The 19759-nt window shown below is 51.0% G+C and overlaps 7 protein-coding genes across 7 annotated transcripts; 2 read left to right on the top strand and 5 right to left on the bottom strand.

The window, feature by feature from the left end:
• Nucleotides 1-521: 521 nt before the first annotated feature.
• A1O9_11905 (uncharacterized protein) lies at nucleotides 522-1175 on the top strand (the record flags this gene model as incomplete). The annotated part of the gene is made up of 1 exon (XM_013399052.1): nucleotides 522-1175. The coding sequence occupies one exon, from the start codon at nucleotides 522-524 to the stop codon at nucleotides 1173-1175; it is 654 nt and encodes a 217-aa protein (XP_013254506.1).
• A 4636-nt stretch (nucleotides 1176-5811) lies between these two features.
• A1O9_11904 (aryl-alcohol dehydrogenase AAD14) lies at nucleotides 5812-7351 on the bottom strand (the record flags this gene model as incomplete). The annotated part of the gene is made up of 5 exons (XM_013399051.1): nucleotides 5812-6561; nucleotides 6613-6763; nucleotides 6866-6954; nucleotides 7051-7134; nucleotides 7214-7351. The coding sequence occupies 5 exons, from the start codon at nucleotides 7349-7351 to the stop codon at nucleotides 5812-5814; spliced, it is 1212 nt and encodes a 403-aa protein (XP_013254505.1).
• Nucleotides 7352-9179: 1828 nt separating this feature from the next.
• On the bottom strand, nucleotides 9180-11415 carry A1O9_11903 (uncharacterized protein; the record flags this gene model as incomplete). Its single annotated transcript, XM_013399050.1, has 3 exons — nucleotides 9180-9304; nucleotides 9358-11114; nucleotides 11171-11415. The coding sequence occupies 3 exons, from the start codon at nucleotides 11413-11415 to the stop codon at nucleotides 9180-9182; spliced, it is 2127 nt and encodes a 708-aa protein (XP_013254504.1).
• Nucleotides 11416-12473: 1058 nt separating this feature from the next.
• On the bottom strand, nucleotides 12474-12734 carry A1O9_11902 (uncharacterized protein; the record flags this gene model as incomplete). The annotated part of the gene is made up of 1 exon (XM_013399049.1): nucleotides 12474-12734. A coding segment is annotated over one exon (261 nt), but the record flags the coding sequence as incomplete, so codon positions are not given.
• Nucleotides 12735-12800: 66 nt separating this feature from the next.
• Nucleotides 12801-13541, bottom strand: A1O9_11901 (peptidyl-prolyl cis-trans isomerase B; the record flags this gene model as incomplete). Its single annotated transcript, XM_013399048.1, has 3 exons — nucleotides 12801-12972; nucleotides 13024-13289; nucleotides 13353-13541. The coding sequence occupies 3 exons, from the start codon at nucleotides 13539-13541 to the stop codon at nucleotides 12801-12803; spliced, it is 627 nt and encodes a 208-aa protein (XP_013254502.1).
• Nucleotides 13542-14508: 967 nt separating this feature from the next.
• Nucleotides 14509-18339, top strand: A1O9_11900 (uncharacterized protein; the record flags this gene model as incomplete). The annotated part of the gene is made up of 6 exons (XM_013399047.1): nucleotides 14509-14642; nucleotides 14742-15036; nucleotides 15148-15435; nucleotides 15480-15702; nucleotides 15832-15961; nucleotides 16029-18339. 6 exons carry the CDS (start codon nucleotides 14509-14511, stop codon nucleotides 18337-18339), a joined length of 3381 nt encoding a protein of 1126 aa, XP_013254501.1.
• A 252-nt stretch (nucleotides 18340-18591) lies between these two features.
• A1O9_11899 (uncharacterized protein) lies at nucleotides 18592-19470 on the bottom strand (the record flags this gene model as incomplete). Its single annotated transcript, XM_013399046.1, has 1 exon — nucleotides 18592-19470. One exon carries the CDS (start codon nucleotides 19468-19470, stop codon nucleotides 18592-18594), a length of 879 nt encoding a protein of 292 aa, XP_013254500.1.
• Between the last annotated feature and the right edge of the window lie 289 nt (nucleotides 19471-19759).

Here is a 19759-nt window from a genome sequence, read left to right as displayed (position 1 = left end):
CCACATTGACGCGCGGGTGAGACGGTCTATAAAATATTATTTATCCAGAGATTGCGATTCGGTGCAGGGAACGACTTGTCTTTGACTGTGGGCTTGCCGTGCAGTGGGCAAAATTCGAGGGATACAGCGAGATCGGAGCGGAGAATCTTTTGGCGGGGGATTCCTTCCGTGCGGCGAATGGAAGAACAATCATCCATGTTCGTGCCATGCCAACCTGATTCAGTCCTTAGCCCTGGCCGTTATTTGATCATACTGAAGCTAGTCGTCATGCCGCTATAACTCCTCCAGTCGTCATCGTGCGTATTTCGTGTTTCGTCGACAGACGACATCCTCAAAATCACTTTCTGGACCGTGGTCTGAGTAGCATTGGTCGTCATCTGAGACATTCCTGATGTCTCCTCCTACTCACTGCTGAGACTCACTACTTGGGACATCTTTTGTCCAATTGCTATCACCGAGCCTGTAGATCCATCCTTCTCGTATTTCCTCTCCTTCGAATCCTTCCAGTTTGATCAGCCGTCATGCCTCGAGCTCCTCCTCCATTCATGGTGGTGCTATCCGCTGTTGCACTTTTCGTATGGTATGTCGTATACACGAGTGGACACGAACGTGATGTTTCGGCCTTGTCCCATGCCAACAGGTTCAACATCGGCCAGGGTCGCATCCAGGACCCAAGACCTCCTGTCGCATCCTCTGAACCCGTCCATGGGGACCACATCATGGGCAGGCTGGGGAATGAGACACTGAAGGCGGACTTAGGAAGAGCTGCATGGAAAGTCCTCCACACGACGATGGCTAGATTTCCTGACAAGCCGACTGCAGACGAGAGCGCAGCCTTGAATCAATACCTTCACCTCTTCGCCAGGCTCTACCCCTGCGGCGAATGCGCCGAGCATTTCCAGAAGGTCCTAAAGAAATACCCTCCGCAAACATCATCCCGCTCCAGTGCAGCTGCATGGGCCTGTTTTGTTCACAACATCGTCAACGAGCGGAAAGGAAAGCCAATCTTCGACTGTGCCAACATTGGAGACTTTTACGACTGCGGGTGTGCCGATGAAGAGAAGGAGGCCATCTCCGCGCCAGGGGCTAAGAGCACCAATATAGCTCAAGGGTTACCATTAACACATCACGAACCGGTGGAAATAGAAAAGGAAGGGCCTACAAAAGGTGGTTGAGATACTGTGGCATTGCTCTCAACCTGAAATTGCTATGTACATGGGCTCTCTTTTTCAATCACCACCAAATTACCAAACCAATCCACGAGCCTTAACCTGAACCATTGAACATCCAGACTCCATCCTTCCGACTGAACCTGAGAACTATGCGGGGCCTCCTGACTTCTGTGGTTGAGTGAGCGTTTTCCTCTTGGGTCGACAGCCTCTTGCAGTGTAGCTTGATTGTCGGGGGCGGCTTGCAGATGAGTCTGATTATCGTGCGGGGCTTTGGCTTTTCTCCCTTTATCGATCGGGTAGCGATCATGGCTTTGAGTTGCTTGTTGGAGATCACTTTGAGTTGTTTGCGAAGGGGAGGGCGGCAGCATTGTTCTGCCGTTGGCTTGGTGTACGCCTCCTCCATCGGAAGTCGATTGCCCATGTTGAGTGTTGTGTGTTGTGTGTTGTGTGGTGTATGTTGTGTTTTGCCTTGAGTTTGTGGTGTTTGTGGTGTGTTGTGTGTTTGTGTGTGAGAGAGAGTGGGGTGTGTTGTGTGTGTATGATGTGTGGTTTGTGTATGATGTATGGTGTGTAGTGTGTGAAGGCTGTCAAACTTGGGATGTGCTGAATGATGTTCTGCACAAACGAGGGGTGTGGACAGGGTTTTATATGGATTTTGAGAGATGTATTCGCTGCTGGAACGCAAGACCAGGTCCTCACACCGAAAGCTAGTTGGACGCGCATTTACTAATGGATTGCAGCAGAGAGGTCCTCACAGCGAAGGCCAGGCGTTAACGACCAAGTTTGCCTTTCTGGCCAACAGCGATTGCTGTGAGTGAGTCAAGACCCAGACATCATTGATACTCGCTATGCCCTATCTGTGTCCCGCGGAACGTTGGGCGGACACAGTAATGGCTAGTGACAAGGACGACATGACCATGAAGACACCCATGAACTGCATTGTGTCTGGGTCATGTCCAAGGCTTGCAGAGTATCGAACTGGAACCTAAAGTGGTGGAGACATGGAAGTCCCATGCCAGCATAACATATTCGAACCCGATTTTTACACTTTGAGATTTCAAGGTTCGACTTACGACGAGATGCCCTGTGTGCTCATGGCAAGTCCGAATCTGCTCCAACCCTGTGTTAGAGCTAGAGGATCCACCGATGGTATTGTCAGACGTACTGCTATAAAAGAAAATTTCCATTTCGTCCTTTCAAATCCCCCTTCTCCCTTTCATCTTGCTTCTTCACCTCTTTCTTCACTTGAGTCACATCTATCCTTCCCCACTTATTTTCGTCCTCAACGAAATCTTTCGACCAGCATTCTATCGTTCTTCACGCATCATCTTATGGCATCTAGAGGAACGTACAAGATGCGTCGGAGCAGGACTGCGTGTTCTGAGGCTTCTTCATGCAAACCGCTCGAGAGGAAAATTGACCTATTCCGCAAGACACTCACCACTTTCGGCTCAAACATAGAACATGAGAATCAAGGACTGCCGATATGGATTCCTTGAACCAGTATGATGGAAACAGTGGTGGAGACGTTCCACGCACTAGATGTCGCCCTTCTGAACAGCAATAGTAACCTACGAATGAATAGGTGTCCCCTCAAACGAAGCCCGTCGACTCTGTAATTGATCTTGGAATCGATCGATTCAGATAGCGCGACCTCCACGCAACAATAGTAAGCCATCTTCGTAACTGCTCTATATACTACCTTCTAATCATTACAGAAAGAATGGCATGTTTATACTTGGTTGGGCCTTTGAAGCATGGAGTTTGGTTACCCTGCAACTAGATTGCAGGGCGAGCAGCTTGCCTTACAAAGAGTCTGGGCGGCTTCTTGCTTGACGAAACAACCAAGGTTCCTGTGGGAGATCTTGAGAAATGCTCTAGGTTCAGAGTTTGGAAAGATGGTCGACAAAGGACCCTCCCAAGGATTCAGAGTTTTGGGAAAGGAGGGCGAGAAAAGACCGTCATTGTTTTCCACCACGAATCTTAGACAACAGGCGACAACCATTCCGAGAAAGTTTCCAACCCTTGGACCTATCAAATCTGGTTCCATGAGCCGACAACCACGCAGCTATTGGCTGATAGGATCAAGTCCAGCAATTCCAGAATTGTTTCTGGACGTGATCCACTGAACATGACTCTGTCCGATCTCCTCGGTAGTGCCGATTATGCTCTATCGAGCGTCGCTGACGCTCGGAGATCTCGTTCCGAAGTGGATGCATGATGTGGAGGCCCACTTCTTTCAGCCTTTCTCGCAGAATGTTCTACGCCCATTGCTGCTTCTTAAGCCTTTTGAGACTTGGAAGCGTGATTTTGAGACCCACCTTGATCATCCAGAGCCTCAACCAATATTCTTCTAAAATACCTCTCAACAAAGGCACCGTCGCTTAAGGAACTACGGGCGAAAACGTCGCGGGTCTTTTGCTCTGCACGCAACGCAGGATTGCGTGTGTGTTTTTACGTAGAGGCCGATGGGACTCTTTGATTTGTTGTGATTAGTGGCAAATGGAGCGCATGATCTTAGTCGTCGAGAACCTGCCCCATATCACGGTCCGAAACGATGAAGGCGGTGGGTCCCAGGTGCTATTGCTACTATTGTATACCCGTGTGGCTATGTGTATCTAAATGCTGGAATTGTGGCGATCTGCACTCCCCATAACATGCTTGACAATTCCCTTCTTAGAGATACCGTATGCCCCGAGCACTTGAGTTCATGGAAAGCCGTTTCACGTTGCACCAACGTGGATTGGAAGCCCATTTCGGTTGTGTTGATTCTACGGTGAAAGAGTCACTGGCTTGACGGGGCACAAGGCTGCGTGACCCTTTTTATCTGCTGCGCCACATTTTGTCTGCGTGCGAGACCAGCCTTGTCTGCATGATTGTTTGTTCGGATTGGCCCACCATAGGGTGCTGCCCCTCCACACCTTTGTTGAGTCGTCAGGATAAGACCCGCACCACGCAGCTAACCTCCAATCCCCCGTTTCTTACTGCTCTGTACTCTTCAATTCCATTTTCGTCATCCTGTCTCAAGCAAGCATGCAGGACCGTACCCCAGAGCAACACAGCAATGAGCATCTATCGCAAAGACCCGTGCCCTCGCTGCTCGACCTTCCAGCGGAAGTCACTGCCCTCATCTGGCACCACGCCTTTGTCCGCGCAGACCCTATCCGGATATACTGCCATCCTGACACCGAATGTGTGGCGTTTGAATCTGGAGAGCACGACCGAGGCGCGCAGATACGCCTCCGGAGCGAAACCTTAGATCTACCGGTCTCGATTCTCGCCAGCTGCCGGCGGATCTACGACGAAGCCGCCCCACTCCTCTACGAAGAGAATTTATTCGAGTACCATCCGCTGTGAGTTTGATTTTCACTTTCTACTACCCTAAATGTGGCAAGGGCTACGAGTCATCCACTATTGCATGCGTATCTCCATTTCTGCTTATGGTAGCCAATCGCGCATGCATTCGCGAGCTACAGGATCAGGATGAAACCTGTCTGACTGAGATTCCGCCGCGAACTAGCTATTCCCGCTTCCCTCCACTCACCCACAAGGACTTCGCGATTATGCCAGCGGACCGCGTTCTATCTCTGGAGAGGATCAGCATCTCCACCCCTTGGTTTGACGGACTGACGTTGAATTCCTACCGGAACTTACGCAACATCACCTTCAGATACCCCGGCGACATCTTCCTGGCGCGGAGAGATTTCCCCTCTCGGGACCATCCTCGCACCATCCGTCCACCCGCGTCTAAATCGCGTGGCACAGAGGAGACCACTGACCATGACGACGACGACGACGACGACGACGAGGACAGAAGTGGAACCCATTACTATGAGCATCTCAATGAAGTCGACCACGATGCCTTGATTGCGTACGCGAAGCGCGACTATGCGCACGAAAGCTCGTTCTACGACATGAGGGCAGCGATATGCCGCGGCATCTCCGCTCTTATCGAAATCTTCATCGCGTTCAATCTGCGGCACTTGGATGACTCCTCCAAGGAAGAGGCTGGGGAGCGAAGTAGGGAGGTCCTGGTAAGTCTTAGCTGTGAATGCAAGCCATTGAAGAGCGTGCTTAGAGGGAAGGAGGGAGTTCTTGAGGAGGTGAGCACCGACAAGGCTGACTGTCGTAAGTAGATTCCAGCGAGGAAAATTCTCCAGTTTGTCGCTCTTAATGCGGAAGAGCGTGTCGCTGCAAGGGAAGATATCCGTATGCAGAGGAGCCTCTGGGGTGGCTTGTCCACGTTGATCGGTCAATGAATAAAGCTGCAGAGAGTGATGCCATGGAGGAGACGAAAGGTAAGAGAACACCTGACGTTCGAGTGCTAGTATTCGCACTCCAGAAAGGTCTGATGTTTTGGGATGTATGACAGTCAGCTCCTTGGGATTGAGATCTTTTTGTCAGAAATATGTACATCCTTCTTGAAGACTCCCAAGAATCTCAGAATGCCTTTTGAATTGTGTGAGAAACTGGCCGCTGCACTCAGCACTGATCTATTGACCGCCACTTCACACACTTTGATTGCCAATGACTGACACAGATCGATTTCCCCGTCACCCTCCCGTATGGGCTGAGATGCCCGCCCATATTCCATCCATTCTTACCTGATTTTGGCCTCTTGTGGCGATGGCGCCACTTCCTATTTCTTCTCCCCCACAAAGGCCTTGTTCGGTGACGGGAAAGCAACATGTGCAGCCATGCTCAACATCATACTGGACTGGCCAGTCCACTTAGGATCATGGCCGGTGAAATTCCCAGGAAAGCCGAGATCAAAATCGGTCTGACTCTCTAGATACTGGATCTGCTCGTCCGTCAACTTGAGGCTCAAGCTCTGAATGTTATCCTTCAGATGCTCGACCTTGCGCCCGCCAATAATCGGGAACACATGCGGGGTCTTTTGCATCACATACGCAAGCGCCACCGCAGTCAGGGACTCGATACCATGCTCATTCGCGACCTTCTCGAGCGCGGCCGACACCTTGGCCTGCTGCTCGGACTGCTCCGAGCCCATGAAGCTGCGGAGACCTTCGCCCTGCTTCTTGCGCTCTTCGATCTGCTTCTTCGACTGGAACTTGCCGCCGCCGACCACGTCCCATGGCGCCAGCGCCATGCCGAAGTGCCGCGCCATGGGAATGATGTCGCGCTCGAAGTCGCGCGCCATGATGTTCCACCGCCCCTGGTACACGCTGAACTGCGTTTTGCCCTGTTCCCGCGCGTACACGTTCGCGGCGGAAACAATCCACGCTGGCGTGTCGCTGATGCCCAGGTACAGTATTTTGCCCTGCTGCACCAAGATGTGCAGGCTGTCCATCATTTCTTCGATGGATGTTGTGTGGTCCTGGTAGCGGTTAGCTGGTAAGGATAGGGCCAGTGGTTGGCGGGCCAGTTTCTAAAAATGATAGATACGCGGCCGTGGAAGGAAGAAACCGTTGTGACTTACCCACCAATGCACATACAACAAGTCGATATAATCGGTCTTCAACTTCTTTAACGAGTCTCGCACGGAAAGGTGTAGACTACGCTTGTGATTGCCTGAGTAGTTGACTGTCTTGCCCTTTCCAAGCTCGTAGCTGCGGTACGGAGTCGTGTATCTAATACAATGTGAGAAAGATCCCATGACTGGGAAAAGGCAGAGAGAGCGATATGACGATCTGTCATGAAAAGGGTTGAGGCTCATGTCACGGCATACGTACTTGGTAGCAAGCACAATCATATCGCGATTCTGGCGCGCTTCCATCCAGTCGCCAATCCATTTCTCTGACTGTTCGTCTTGGTAATTGTTCTGTTGCGAAAGGCAAGGCAGTATTTGTCAGTGTAGGCTCTTCTTATTAATGCTCTGGGGACAAGTTCGTTGGCATGGAGAGCGTGGTCGACTTACAGCTGTATCGATGAAGTTTCCGCCGGCTTCGTAGAATGCGTCGAGAAGCTGGAATGAGCTCTCTTTGTTCATGCTTCCCATGAACTGTACTCATGGGAAAGAATTCGCAATTAGCCTTTATCGTTCTTTGTTGCCGCCAGGACGTGTAGTCTAGCATGCATACCTCAGACCAAGCATCCCCAATGGACATGGCTCCCAGACATAGCGGCGAGACTCTGACACCGGCAGTGCTAGAGAGAATACGATAGCGACCTAGCTCGGTGGTCGGTTCGGGAGCGGGTGCAAAAAAGCTGGCTGCCATCTTTATGGAAAGCGAGCTTCTACTGTGGGAAAAGTGGGATGGGTAGCAGGAGCACAGAGTGAGGCTGTTGGTGATGGGCAAGGAATGCACAGTCGGGAGTTCAGCAGAAGTTAAATATTTATTTGAGGGAGGCACGGATGAAGGACGAAGGCGATGCTTGAAATTGTTTGGACATGGATTGAACAGCTGGACCCCAACTAACAATATCAACGTGCCTCCGGCTGGTACACGACTGGGTCCCTGCCTATCCTGCAGGATGATGACACCATCGCCGTCAAGGAGTTAAGGACTGGCCGGTGCCAGGCCCGAAAATACCACCGCACAGGGCCAGCCAAAATCCGCTTAAACCCACAACAAAATGCCTTGCCTCACGGGGTGTTTGAGCTGTGCGTATCAGTTGTGTGCATGGAACGAAGCACTCGCCAGATGGGGCCTTTCGCCCCCCGGCTGCACTCCACATTATCATTATTGGAGAGTCCGAAACCCGGTCGAATTCGGTAAATGAATAACACATGCAGTGGTGCGAGGGAGGAATGGGGAGGGGCAGGGGTGGTGGAGGGCGAGTGGGAGGGAGCATATCCGAACCAAATGATGGGGCCACAAATGGGAGGACAAGGAACATGGGCATAGGGCAGCATGGAGAGGGCGCGAGGGTTGAGGATTCATAAACACCAGATGCGAGCCCGGCCGAGCCCGGACCAACACCAAGGCGGAGGTCACTACAGTACGTATATCTTCCTGTTTCCTCGGTACACAGGTAGATAGATACCCCTTCAAGGACTTAATGCATGGTCAACACTCCGTAGATCTCCAGTCGAACTACTCAACTCACCGAGGCCGCAAGTCTGTTTCTCGGTCTGTCTGTATTGACCGCTCCGTCGAGCATACTTCAGACGCTCACCATGGCCTCAACGTGTAGACTTCTTACGTGTTGTGGAAGAAAAAACAATTTTCATTTGTGAATTGGTGGCCTGGCAAGTCTGATCTAATGCAGCCGGCGATAACCTTTCCCCATATGGAGTCATTTCCATCAATTGGAAGGTTACAAGCTCATCTGGAGGCCGTCCTCCCAACAAGGGAATAGGAAAAGGGAAAAAGCTCCGGGATATGTAGATGTTCCATCGTCCTCGCAGTAGCAATCAAACTCGATCACATCACTCCTCTACCACTGCGTAAAATATTACTTTTTGAAAGCCACATCCCATGTCCCTTGTTCCTGTTCCCATCCATGTCGGCCTCGCGTAAGCTCGTATGATTGATTCATGTCGAAAAGTCTATTGGTCATCATGTCCCCCTCGTTCGAAAGAGAGCAACCCGCAGTGAGAAAAAACTTTTGTGTTGGTCAAAAACTGGAAATCCGCTGCAAGGACACGAGAGACCTCCATCACCATTGTCTGGTAATCTGCCCACGGCTATTGGTCCCTCATCCATCATCCATTGCGGTGCTCCCTTTTTGGCGCCTCAATTAGACTCTCTTTCGGTGCAAGCCGACGCCGTGTTGTCTGGTCATTCAGGGCATAACATCATCCTCGGTTTGCATGAGGAAGTTCGACATGCTCGGGGTATCTGGAAATCGATCGGAAAAGCCAACGCTATCTATCATGTGTTCATGCTGTGCCCATAAGAATCTCGAAAAATGCGCCCGGGGTCGTATCGTAATCTGGCGAGGAGCAAAGGTCCATCTGGTGTGACCACTGCTCATTATTACGCGTCACCCAGGCACTCTTCCCAAGTGCTGATTTGAAGAACTGGAGAAAAGAAAGCAAAACTCCGTGCGACAATAAATAGGAAAATCCGTCGTCGGTGCGGTGTCGCGGCTGCGATGGAATTACCACCATGACGAAGGGCCGCTGGCACCACCGGGGTTGCCATAGCTGCCACCGCCACCGCCATAACCGCCACCGCCGTAGCCACCTCCGTAAGGGGCTCCGCCGCCGCCGCCGCCGCTATAACCTAGTTGAATGTTAGTGACTGATTCAAGGACAGATTTCGAGATCGGGGCTTACCACCGCCACTGCCGCCGCCATAGCCGCCAGAAGAGCCGCCGCCGAAGCCTCCACCGTACGAAGGAGCGCCTCCCATCCCACCACCTCCAGGAGCGCGACGCACATCACGAGTGCCGCCGCTCCCGCCACGCCCACGGCCACCACCACCGCGACCTCCGCGCCCGCCACCAAATCCAGAGCTTTCACGCGCAATGTTCTCCAAGAAGCTAGGGACCTCCTGATGGGCCTCCTTCAACAACTCGATGAGGTCGCGCACGATTCCACGGTTGCCGCGGTTGAAGAATGCAGTTGACAAACCGGTGTTTCCAGCACGACCAGTACGACCAATGCGGTGAACATAGTCATCAATGTCGGTGGGAAGGTCATAATTGACAACGTGCGTGACATGGGGGATATCCAGCCCACGGGCCGCAACAGCGGTGGCAACCATGATAGGACATCGGCCATTCCGGAAAAACTCCAATGCTCGCTCACGCTCTCGCTGGGTACGATCGCCGTGAATGGCGGTGGCAGGAAATCCCTGATTGATCAGGAAATCAGACAAGGTATCGGCCATGCGCTTGGTTTCGACGAATATCAAGGTCAGACCACCGGCATGAGTGTGAAGAATATCGAGCAGAACAGAGCGCTTATCATTATCCTCAACGTACTCGACCTTCTGGGTGATGTTTTCCGAAGTCGATCCCACACGCCCGACAGACAGGAACACGTAGTCTTTGAGGAAGTCACGTGCCAACATTTGGATGTCTCGTGGGAATGTAGCTGAAAACATGAGGGTTTGGCGGCTCTGCACAGTTGGCATATCTTCACCCTCAACAATGCGACGAATTTGAGGTTCGAAACCCATGTCAAGCATACGATCAGCCTCGTCAAGGACAAGGTACTTGATGTTGGCCAATGAAATACGGCCTCGCTCTATGAGGTCCACAAGACGACCAGGGGTAGCAACGAGTAGATCACATCCTCGCTCGATGGACCGGAGTTGAGTACCAATATCAGCACCACCGTAGACAACGCAAGGTCGGACCCAGGAACGGTAGGCGAACTTGCGTGCTTCATCGTAGATCTGAGAGACCAGCTCACGGGTGGGTGCAAGAATCAAGGAGGTAGGGAAGGCTTTTCGCTGACGGAAGCCACCACCGGATGCAGGTGAGCTGGATGGGCCAGTCTTGAATGCTTGCGAGAGGATTGGGAACAAGAAACCACCTGTCTTGCCAGAGCCGGTCTGGGCACAGGCCATGAGATCCCGTCCGCCCATGACAATGGGGATCGAATATTTCTGTACAGGTGTGGGCACATTGTAGCGTGCAAGTTTGATATTGGTGATTAGATGGTCATCAAGAGGAGGATTGGTGAAAGTGATGACAGGTTCTGGAACATCATGGCCAGATGCTTCGACGGGAATGTCGTCGTAGTTGGCGAAGTTGATACCGGTATGGGCCTTGGTGGGATCGTTGGGGACGCCGAACAGTTCTCGCTCGAGTTTTGGGTTTGCGGGTCCGGGAACATGTTGGCCGTCTTGCCATCGTCCATCTCCTGAACCGCGAGCCGCACCGCCGCCGTAGTTACCGCCGCCGCCGCCGCCGCCATACGAGCCGCCCCCAGGGGCACCGTAAGCGTTAGGGTTGAAGGTACGCGGAGCATGACCAGCCCAGCCATTGCTCTGAGGTGCAGGACCAGGGCCTGCAGGCCCTGCAGGGCCTCCAGGACCTCCAGGACCGGGTTTGAAATCGGGAGCACTTGCCCAGTTGCCATTGCTGTTCCCATTGAAGTCAGAATTGTCTCTCTTGATGATCATGTAGAGCTCACTCACGTATTAGTTGCCCAAGCACTGCCATTCAAGCCTTGAGCATTGGCGGCAGCAGCACCTGCTGGCGTAGGACCAGCGGCAGCACCTACACCAGCACCAGCACCGTCAAAGTTGTTCATTGGAGGGCCACGAGAGATCTGGCCACGTAGGTGTGGTGGAATATAGGCACGGCCACCAGGCATGCCAGCAGGTGGACCATGCTTGGAGTCGTTCAAGGAAAGACCGTTCATGTTCAAGGAGTCAGCCATGTTGGGTGCTGTCGATCTCTGTGTGGAAGAATTGTCAGCAATGAGATCTTCTGGTACAAACGGAGATAGGGAAGTTAATTGGGGAACTGGGAAGGGAACGTCAAGTTCGACCCATCAGTGAAACGACGAGGTTTCAGGAGGATGATGGATTCGATCGAAACTGGCAGTGAATCGGGAAGTGAATTTGTGCAAAGACGAAAGCAGTGGCTTTGAAGACTCACAGAACTGATTGTGAATTCTTGATAGATTGAGTCAGAGGGAGTATTCTGGATGGAGGGGAGGAAGATGAGTTGATAAAGTGAGGCTTGCTAGAGCGTCTAAGGTGAGGTGTGATTTGATTGGGATTGATTGGGATCGGGTGGCGTGGGATGAATGAGTTTTCACCGCAAGTAGACCTTTCGAGATCTGGGATAGAAGAGAGACACAGAACGCCTCTCCAAGTCTATCTGAACTTTTAAAACGAAAGGCAAAGGCAGAACGAGAAGGACTGTGGAAATTGAATATGAGAGTGTGGTTTCTTGTGAGGGTGTGAGGTGGTGACAAGAGGTGTGCAAAGCGCAAATGGTAAAAGAGATGCAGAAGTTTTGAAAGGAAAAAAAAGGCGCAGGGAGGACTTTTCTTTAGTGAGAGACTAACGAACCATCAATTGGTACGGGTACGGACTATAACGGGGAAGGCAATGGCAGTCGGACCGTGTCAGCCTGAAGATACCGTCATGATACGCTGCGCTAGTGTTTTAGCGACGTAGTTGGTGATGTGGCCATAGGCAAGAGGCAAATCTCGGCCGGGCGGCTATTGGGCCAACTGACAGGATTGATACACTACTCGCCAAGACAATACGAAGATTTCATTCTTCCCATTCTATCAATTTCTTTGCGTCACTATTCCCTCTTGGGTCGTCATGGGTGTGAATGGGACTTGATAACGGCCCAATGACGAAGAGGCGTACAAGAATTTGTGCAGACTACTAAGGACAGTGGCATTGGTCGTGGATATAGGCAACATGCATGTTTTCATCGGACACCAAGGTCAGATGCATCGGCCAATTGTTCATTCATTCACGCCATGCTTTTCTCATCAATCTTGCTATCCCGAGATGATGTCCGTCTTCTCACTACGTACAAAACCACAGCCAAGATCAGAAAGAACAAGACTGCCTTTTGCACATACTCCTGGGTGACCATACCCATCACGGGAATCGTGATGTCGGCTGCGCTTGGTATATCTTTTGGTGGTTCTGGCTCTGCCGTGCCTTCTATCAAGTCAATATCATCGGATCCATCGTATTCGGGATGTGCATCCGAAATAAGGACTTCTATATCAGTGTAAGAAAAGACCTGCAAAAATAGGGATTCGAGAGCAGTACAAAATACCCGCCCTCAAACCTAGAGCTCGGCATGGGTACCTTCGGCTGGGACTTCCAGCTCTCCGCTCTTCACAATCGTGACAGGCTTCGAAGGGCGGTCACCAGACCCCTTTGGGACGTTTTCGATCTTCTCAACAATGTCGTATCCCTCAAGCACCTCGCCAAAGACGACGTGACGACCATCAAGCCAGCTGTGTTCTTTTGTAAGCCCATGCACTTGCTCTTTGGCTGCTCTGACAAACCTTGTAATGACGGTGGTGATGAAGAATTGCGAACCATTGGTATTCTTGCCAGCGTTGGCCATACTCAAGAGACCCTTCTTGGTATGCTTCAATTTGAAGTTCTCATCCTCGAACTTGTCTCCATAGATGGATTTACCACCAGTGCCGTCTCCTCTGGTGAAGTCACCACCTTGGATCATAAATTGCTTGATGATACGGTGAAAGCTGGACCCTTCATAACCAAATCCCTTTTCACCAGTTGCGAGGGCACGGAAGTTCTCTGCAGTCTGTTCGCATCAGCCACGTTAGTTCTGGGGTTGCTGGGACCACTAATGGGTTGATCTACATACCTTTGGAACAGTCTTGCCATAAAGGCCGAACACGATTCGGCCCAAAGACTCGTCACCATGCTGGATGTCAAAGTAGACCTTATGGGTAATCTTGGGGCCTTTGGCAGCCTCCGCAGTCTGACCGAAGAAGAGGAAGGTGGCGGTCAGAATGACCATCAGCGAGACGAGGACCCGCTGGATGTTTGCCATGTCGAAAATCATGGACGTTGTGAGCTATAGAGGTCAAGGAATGAAGCAACAAGCTGTTGCGTCAAAGGGGTTGGTGCTCAGGACAGATGTACTTCCCGATTGCCAGATGGGGGGACTGAGATGGGGAACTTGCGTGTCGTCTCGACAAGTTATGGCTCACCGTACTTTGTCACGGAAATGAAACAGGAGGCACCCGCAAGCCACCCAGCCCGTAGGACTCGTAGCCATCGATTACATAATAAGTGTCATTTGAAACTGCCAGGCGAAAGTTGCCCCTCAAGCCCAGCAGGGTTTCAAATGACAGGGAACCCAATGCACATCGTCGATAGCTCATGTCCAAGTCATCCTCTCTGGGTACTTCTCACTGTTCAATCTACTATATAATATTCAGGCTCAGGGATGTCCTCCGTACCTTGTTAAGGATGCTTGCCTGCCCGGCGCCCACTCTTTGAGCGGAGACACTCCGAATTAGGTCTCCAAACCAGCCCTGGTAGGAAAGCATTCATCTGCAGGGCTAACCTATGAACGGCATGGCACACAACTCGCTTGTCCAAGATCTCATAGCCCAACTGCGGAGGACGGAGTACCTATGAGCGAGCTGTTCGGGTGATGGGGAGCCCAAAGTAGCACAACGTACGAGTATCTTCGCACCCGCAGCTGCATGATAGTGATGTGTCAGCCTCATGTCCCCTCTCTCTACTAGGTGGGGGTGGGTGGAATGATCACATTGTGTGTTTCCCAAGTCAATTCCATCATCCCTGTGTGCATTAACAGAATATTGCACTCTGAACGCACTCCTTCTAAGGCTGCCTGTCGTCTTTTTGATCTGCTCGCGCATCAGCGGTTTTCTAGATGCAGATGCCATCGAAAGGCGCTGCACAAGTGAGTGGGATTGTGGCAGCCTTGCTGAATCTTGCCACAACCAAGTTCATGCAGTACTGTGATTGATACGCTATACTTCTTGACAATGGTACGAGATCCTCGCCTTCCCTCACACCGCCCTCTACTCTATCAGTTTGGCCCAAGAGCTGATCCAACCAAGGCGACCACTGAGCATAACTTCCTTCGAATCCTTGTCAATCCAGATAATGCCAATATTGAGTATGTCCAACTAGAGGACGGGCTGCTTCGTACATGCTCGGATTCCTGTCTCCATACAGTCATGATTTGACACATGCAATGTATTTAACGACTCTCCAGCATTGTGGCCATTCACGGACTGAATCCAGTCAACAAGAAATTCCACGCCGAGGCAACGTGGACGGCAGAAAACAAGAAGGTGTGGCTTTACGACTTTCTTCCTACGCGCTTACCAAATGCGAGAATCTTTCTCTTCGGTTATAACTCCAATGTTGCTCTCGAGACGTCGGCAGCCGGTGTCAATGAGCAAGCGGTCAATCTGCTCGATCGGTTCGACGCACAACGGAAGCAGGTATTGCCACAAAGGCCGATCATATTCATCGCACACAGTCTGGGTGGCATTGTAGTGAAGAGGGTAAGCTGAAGTGTTGTTCTCCGTCCCGAATTGCTCACAGCTTCAGCATTCAGCCTTGCGTTGCACCCATCTTCTCCACCCTCAATGAAATCATCTGTTGACGCTCGTTAGGCATTGGTGGAAGCGAAACTCAACGACAAATACTCCAGTATTCGCCGAGCAACATTTGGGCTCGTCTTCTTCGCAACTCCTCATCGTGGTGGCAATCATGCAAAATTAGGCGACATCGCAGCAAAAATTGCCAGATCAGTCCTATGGAACCCAAGGAATAGCTTTATGGATAATCTCAAATATAACTCACTGTTTTCTGAGCACCTCCAGGACGAGTTCAGACATCAGTATGAAGACTACCAGATACTTTCCTTCTATGAAACGCGTCCAATGGGGTCGATGGGCCTGGTATGTGAACATAACTATCATGGATTACAGCTAACATACTCTAGATTGTGGATAGACACTCTGCTACTCTTGGTCTCTCCGGACAACGAGAAACCACCATTGCTCTTGATGGCGACCACAGAAGTATCTGCAAATTTTCTGAGCCAAACTCAGCCTATCAGCAAGTCGAAGACGACTTAGCATCGTTGGTCGAAGAGGCACTTCAAAGTCCTAGCCTTTTGGAGGAAAGGCTCCTAATCCCTACTGCGCACGCACCTACATGTAAGTGTCGCGAAGCCTTTGGACAGGTGCACATTTGCATTGCCAAACTCGAGGGCCTCCTAACCGCACTTTCGGCTATCCGTTTCATCTTTCTAAATGAAAGTGACTGGAGGATATGTACTGATCTGGCTCTAGTTTTTGTACCATATCAAAAGAACCCAAGCTTCGTTGGCCGTGGGAAAGTCATTGAACATTTGGTCGAATTACTCTCACCCCACCCTGGCTGGCAAAGACGGGCAGCCCTTTACGGGCTTGGCGGAATTGGGTATGTTCCCCATGAAATCAGAGTGGTGTCTTGCTCATCAGTACAGCAAGACTCAAATTGCTCTCAGTTATGCCCACTGGTGCAGAGAGACCCAGCCAAAGATATCTATATTCTGGGTTCATGCCAGCAACCTGGAACGATTTCATCAATCATTTATGGATCTAGCTGAGGAGCTAAAGATCCCAGAGGCTGCTTCGCCAAAAACAGACATCCTGGTTCTTGTGAGAAACTGGCTACGAACGAAGAGGGACAGTGGAAATTGGTTGATGATCGTTGACAACGCTGACGATTACGAGATGTTCTTCAAGCCACCTAAAGTCCAAGGGAAAAGAAGCTTTTCGGGCAGACTTGCGGATTACATACCTGACTGTGCACATGGTGCTGTCTTATTGACAACTCGCGACAAGAAAGTGGGCATCGGGATGGTAAAGAAGATGAATTCACTGATACATGTCAAACGCATGAGAGATTTGGAAGCAGTTGATCTAGTTCGGAAGATCCTTGAGGATGAAAACGAATATAAGACGGAGGACATTACCAAGCTTGCAAACAAATTGGAACACATACCACTTGCTCTCACCCAGGCCGCAGCCTTCATCTGGGAAAATACTTCGGCTATCACCACATACCTACGGCTCTATGAGCAGAGCAGGATCAATGCAATGGAACTCCTTGATCACAGCTCTGCCAGTACGGCGGCTGAAGATGAGGCTCGAAATGCAGTGACGACCACATGGATGATGTCTTTCACAAGAATCAAGGCACAGAACCCTTTGGCTGCGAACATTCTCTCTTTATTGGCCTTTCTCGATCGACACTGTATTCCCGACGAGCTGATCAGGAGGCAAGATACGAGTCTTTCAGATATGGACTTTGAAACTGCTTGTGGGCTCTTGAAAAGATTCTCTCTTATCGAAGAGAGTCCCCTCATCATAAACGGGAAGATGCATTCAACATTCAGTTTGCATCGGATGGTGCAACTGGTGACACAGAAATGGCTTCAATTCTATGAGCAGGCGGCTGTCTGGGCGCAACAAGCTCTGGTGGCTGTCTCAATTGTCTTTCCTCCTGGAGAAACGGAAGAATGGAAAAGCTGCGAGATATATCTACCGCATGTGGAAGTTGTCCTAGAAAGTCAAGCGCAGTTCGATAGAGGCAGTGTTTTGGCATCAAAGGCAGCATTACTGCACAACGCAGGCACATATTTTCGCGTCAAGGGCTACCATGGTCGTGCTGAAGAAACTGCATCAGAGGCTGTGGCTGTTAGAAAAGCTTTACTAGGAGCGGAGCATCCTGACACTTTGGCGAGCCACACTAGCCTTTCACGCATTCTTCTTGAGCAGGGGAGGGTTGAAGAAGCTATGACACTACAGCTTGAAGCGGTGGCATCCTCAGAACTATCCATCGAAGAGGATAATCCAAACTTGCTTCGGGCAATGGCTCATCTGGGCTCTCTCAATGGTATTCAGGGTCGTTATGAAGAAGCTGAGCGCCTGCAAGCTCGTGTGCTGGAAGTCAGCAGACGGACACAGGGCTTGGACCATCCAGATACCCTGCTAACCATGCGTGACCTAGCTGTCACATATGGGCATCTGGCCCGATATGACGAGGCAGAATCGCTCAACAAGCAAGTCCTAGAGCGCAGGAAGCAAACTCTAGGCGAAGACCATCCTGAGACTCTGATCAGCTTGCTTGATCTGGCTGCTACATATGGTCGGCAAGATCCATACGAGAAGGCCAAGATGGCCGAGGAAATCGAAATCGGAGTGATTGAAGCTCGTAAAAGAGTTCTTGGTGACGAACACCCAGCCACCATACAAGCAATGGAACAACTTTGTGGAACATACAAATGGCAAGAGAGGCATAAGGACGCAGCTAAGCTTCAAGAACAGATAAATGCGATTGACCGACGAGGCGGCCACAAGACAGATAAGCTCTCAGGTACTGCATTACTAGCCATGAGCCATGATATCACGACATACCAGCTGCCACTGCTAGTACGACGTGTTCGACGTATGTCTCGTGATGGATGTATCGTCGTTGGAAGCACAGACAAGGGTTTCGAAGAGAAACCGAAAATCCGAGCGATGAAGAGCTGGGCCGATCTGAGTTACGTGGTAGACGCCCCGACAACTGTAGAGAAGGTTGAAACGCCCGCCACCAACATGGTTGAGGGGCATCATCACGCCCAATCAGTGTCGGCTTCCTCATTACTGTTATCCCCTGCAAACGTCCCCACTTGCGAAAACCCAAGAAGATCGCGAAGCCCTGTTCCCGGGTTTCGTTCTCGCTGGAAGAGTTGGCAGGGGACTCTTGACTCAGAGTCCGTCGAATCGCCAGAGAAGTCTCGGAAGAAAGGCTGGAGTTTGAGACGTTAGGCTCAGTCTATGCTGCAACTCACCCAAATTCGACTTGATCGCGAGCAATAGTCTGAATAAGAGAGTAATTTGTATGGCCTTTTAGTCAAGGATTTATGGCGAATGCTAACCCTCGTCAAAAATGCTAGCGAGCCTCATTCTGATGTTAAGCTCGGCGTAACCAAGGACTAGCACGGATGTGACATACTCTTTTACTAGTGCAGGTGATCAAAACGGCAAATTGATCCCGGCAACGAACAGTATCAAACGATTTCAGTCTCCACTTTCCGCGCGTGGGTTTGTACCCTGGGGAGGGTCAGCCAGCGAAGCGCCTTCAGGGTCATCTCCACCATCCGCCAAAGGCGTAACTTGACTGGGCGCACAGGTTGTGGCTCCAGTCCCGGAGGCAGTCCCAGTCTCCACATCCCCAGCTGTGGCCGTAAACATAGAGTCCACCGTGAGTTCACGAAGCCATTCTCTGATCGGGGACAGTTCCTTTTCTTTTCCATGATCCGCCCAGTAGAATCTACCAAGACCTAGCGCAGCAACAAGGAGGTAACATATCAATAACGCCCTCGGCGCGGTCTTGCCAGAGATAGGATCAAGATCTTGCGCCCATAGGCAACCTAGGTATATCCCTAGGCCCACTAAGAACGCCCCCATCGACGCATTGAGTAGCTCAGGCGGGATTGACAAGATGGCACAAGAATAGAAGCTTGCACGTTTCCATCGATGGCCTTCGAGAAAGCGCACGATGTCTTTCCGGACAAGCTCCCGCTCCTCTCCCGCGGAAGTGATTTGAGCATGCCTTATCCTTGGTCTCAGCCGTTTCTCGAATGCGGTGTACTCCATGCTAGAGATAGGCTTGCATAGCCAGTCTTTCACATCGTCAGCAGTTGCCAACGCAGTGAGTGACCGCTGTATCCGAGTGGAGAAGAAGACCGATAGACAGCCCAACACCAGACTAGTGATGAACGCCCCTTGCGCCGTCCAATGCACCTCCTTGATATACGGAAGCGTAACCGCTGTGATCGCGACTTGAGAGACGATAGCACCGGTGACAGCAAGACTGTTGAAGTCGCTAATGAAGGCATTCCTGAACGCGACTGGATCAGAAACGGCCGGGAATACCGATTTCTCAACGCGATCCATTGTCCGAAGTGTTGACGAAAAAATGGTTGCGACCACGAGCCATTTGATGAAGCTGTGCTCTCTCCGGATCCGCTCTGAGGTACTATGGCCGGACACCCTGTTATAGACTGGAGCATCTGCGACTTGTTCGCGGAAAAGCTAAGCACGGGAACGAAAAATTGGGATGGCTAGAAAGAGAGAGATGACTTTAAAGCGTACCTTATTCGCCATTGCGATAAGGACTAAATGGCGGGCAAAGAACGGAATGAATTTGTGAACAAAAAGGGTAGCAAAGCAGGCGACAAGTATG

Source organism: Exophiala aquamarina (genome assembly GCF_000709125.1).
Source record: "Exophiala aquamarina CBS 119918 chromosome Unknown aczIA-supercont1.20, whole genome shotgun sequence".
Taxonomy (NCBI): Eukaryota; Fungi; Ascomycota; class Eurotiomycetes; order Chaetothyriales; family Herpotrichiellaceae; genus Exophiala; species Exophiala aquamarina.
Note: the sequence above shows the minus strand (reverse complement) of the source record. Positions and strands in the feature narration are given on the sequence as shown.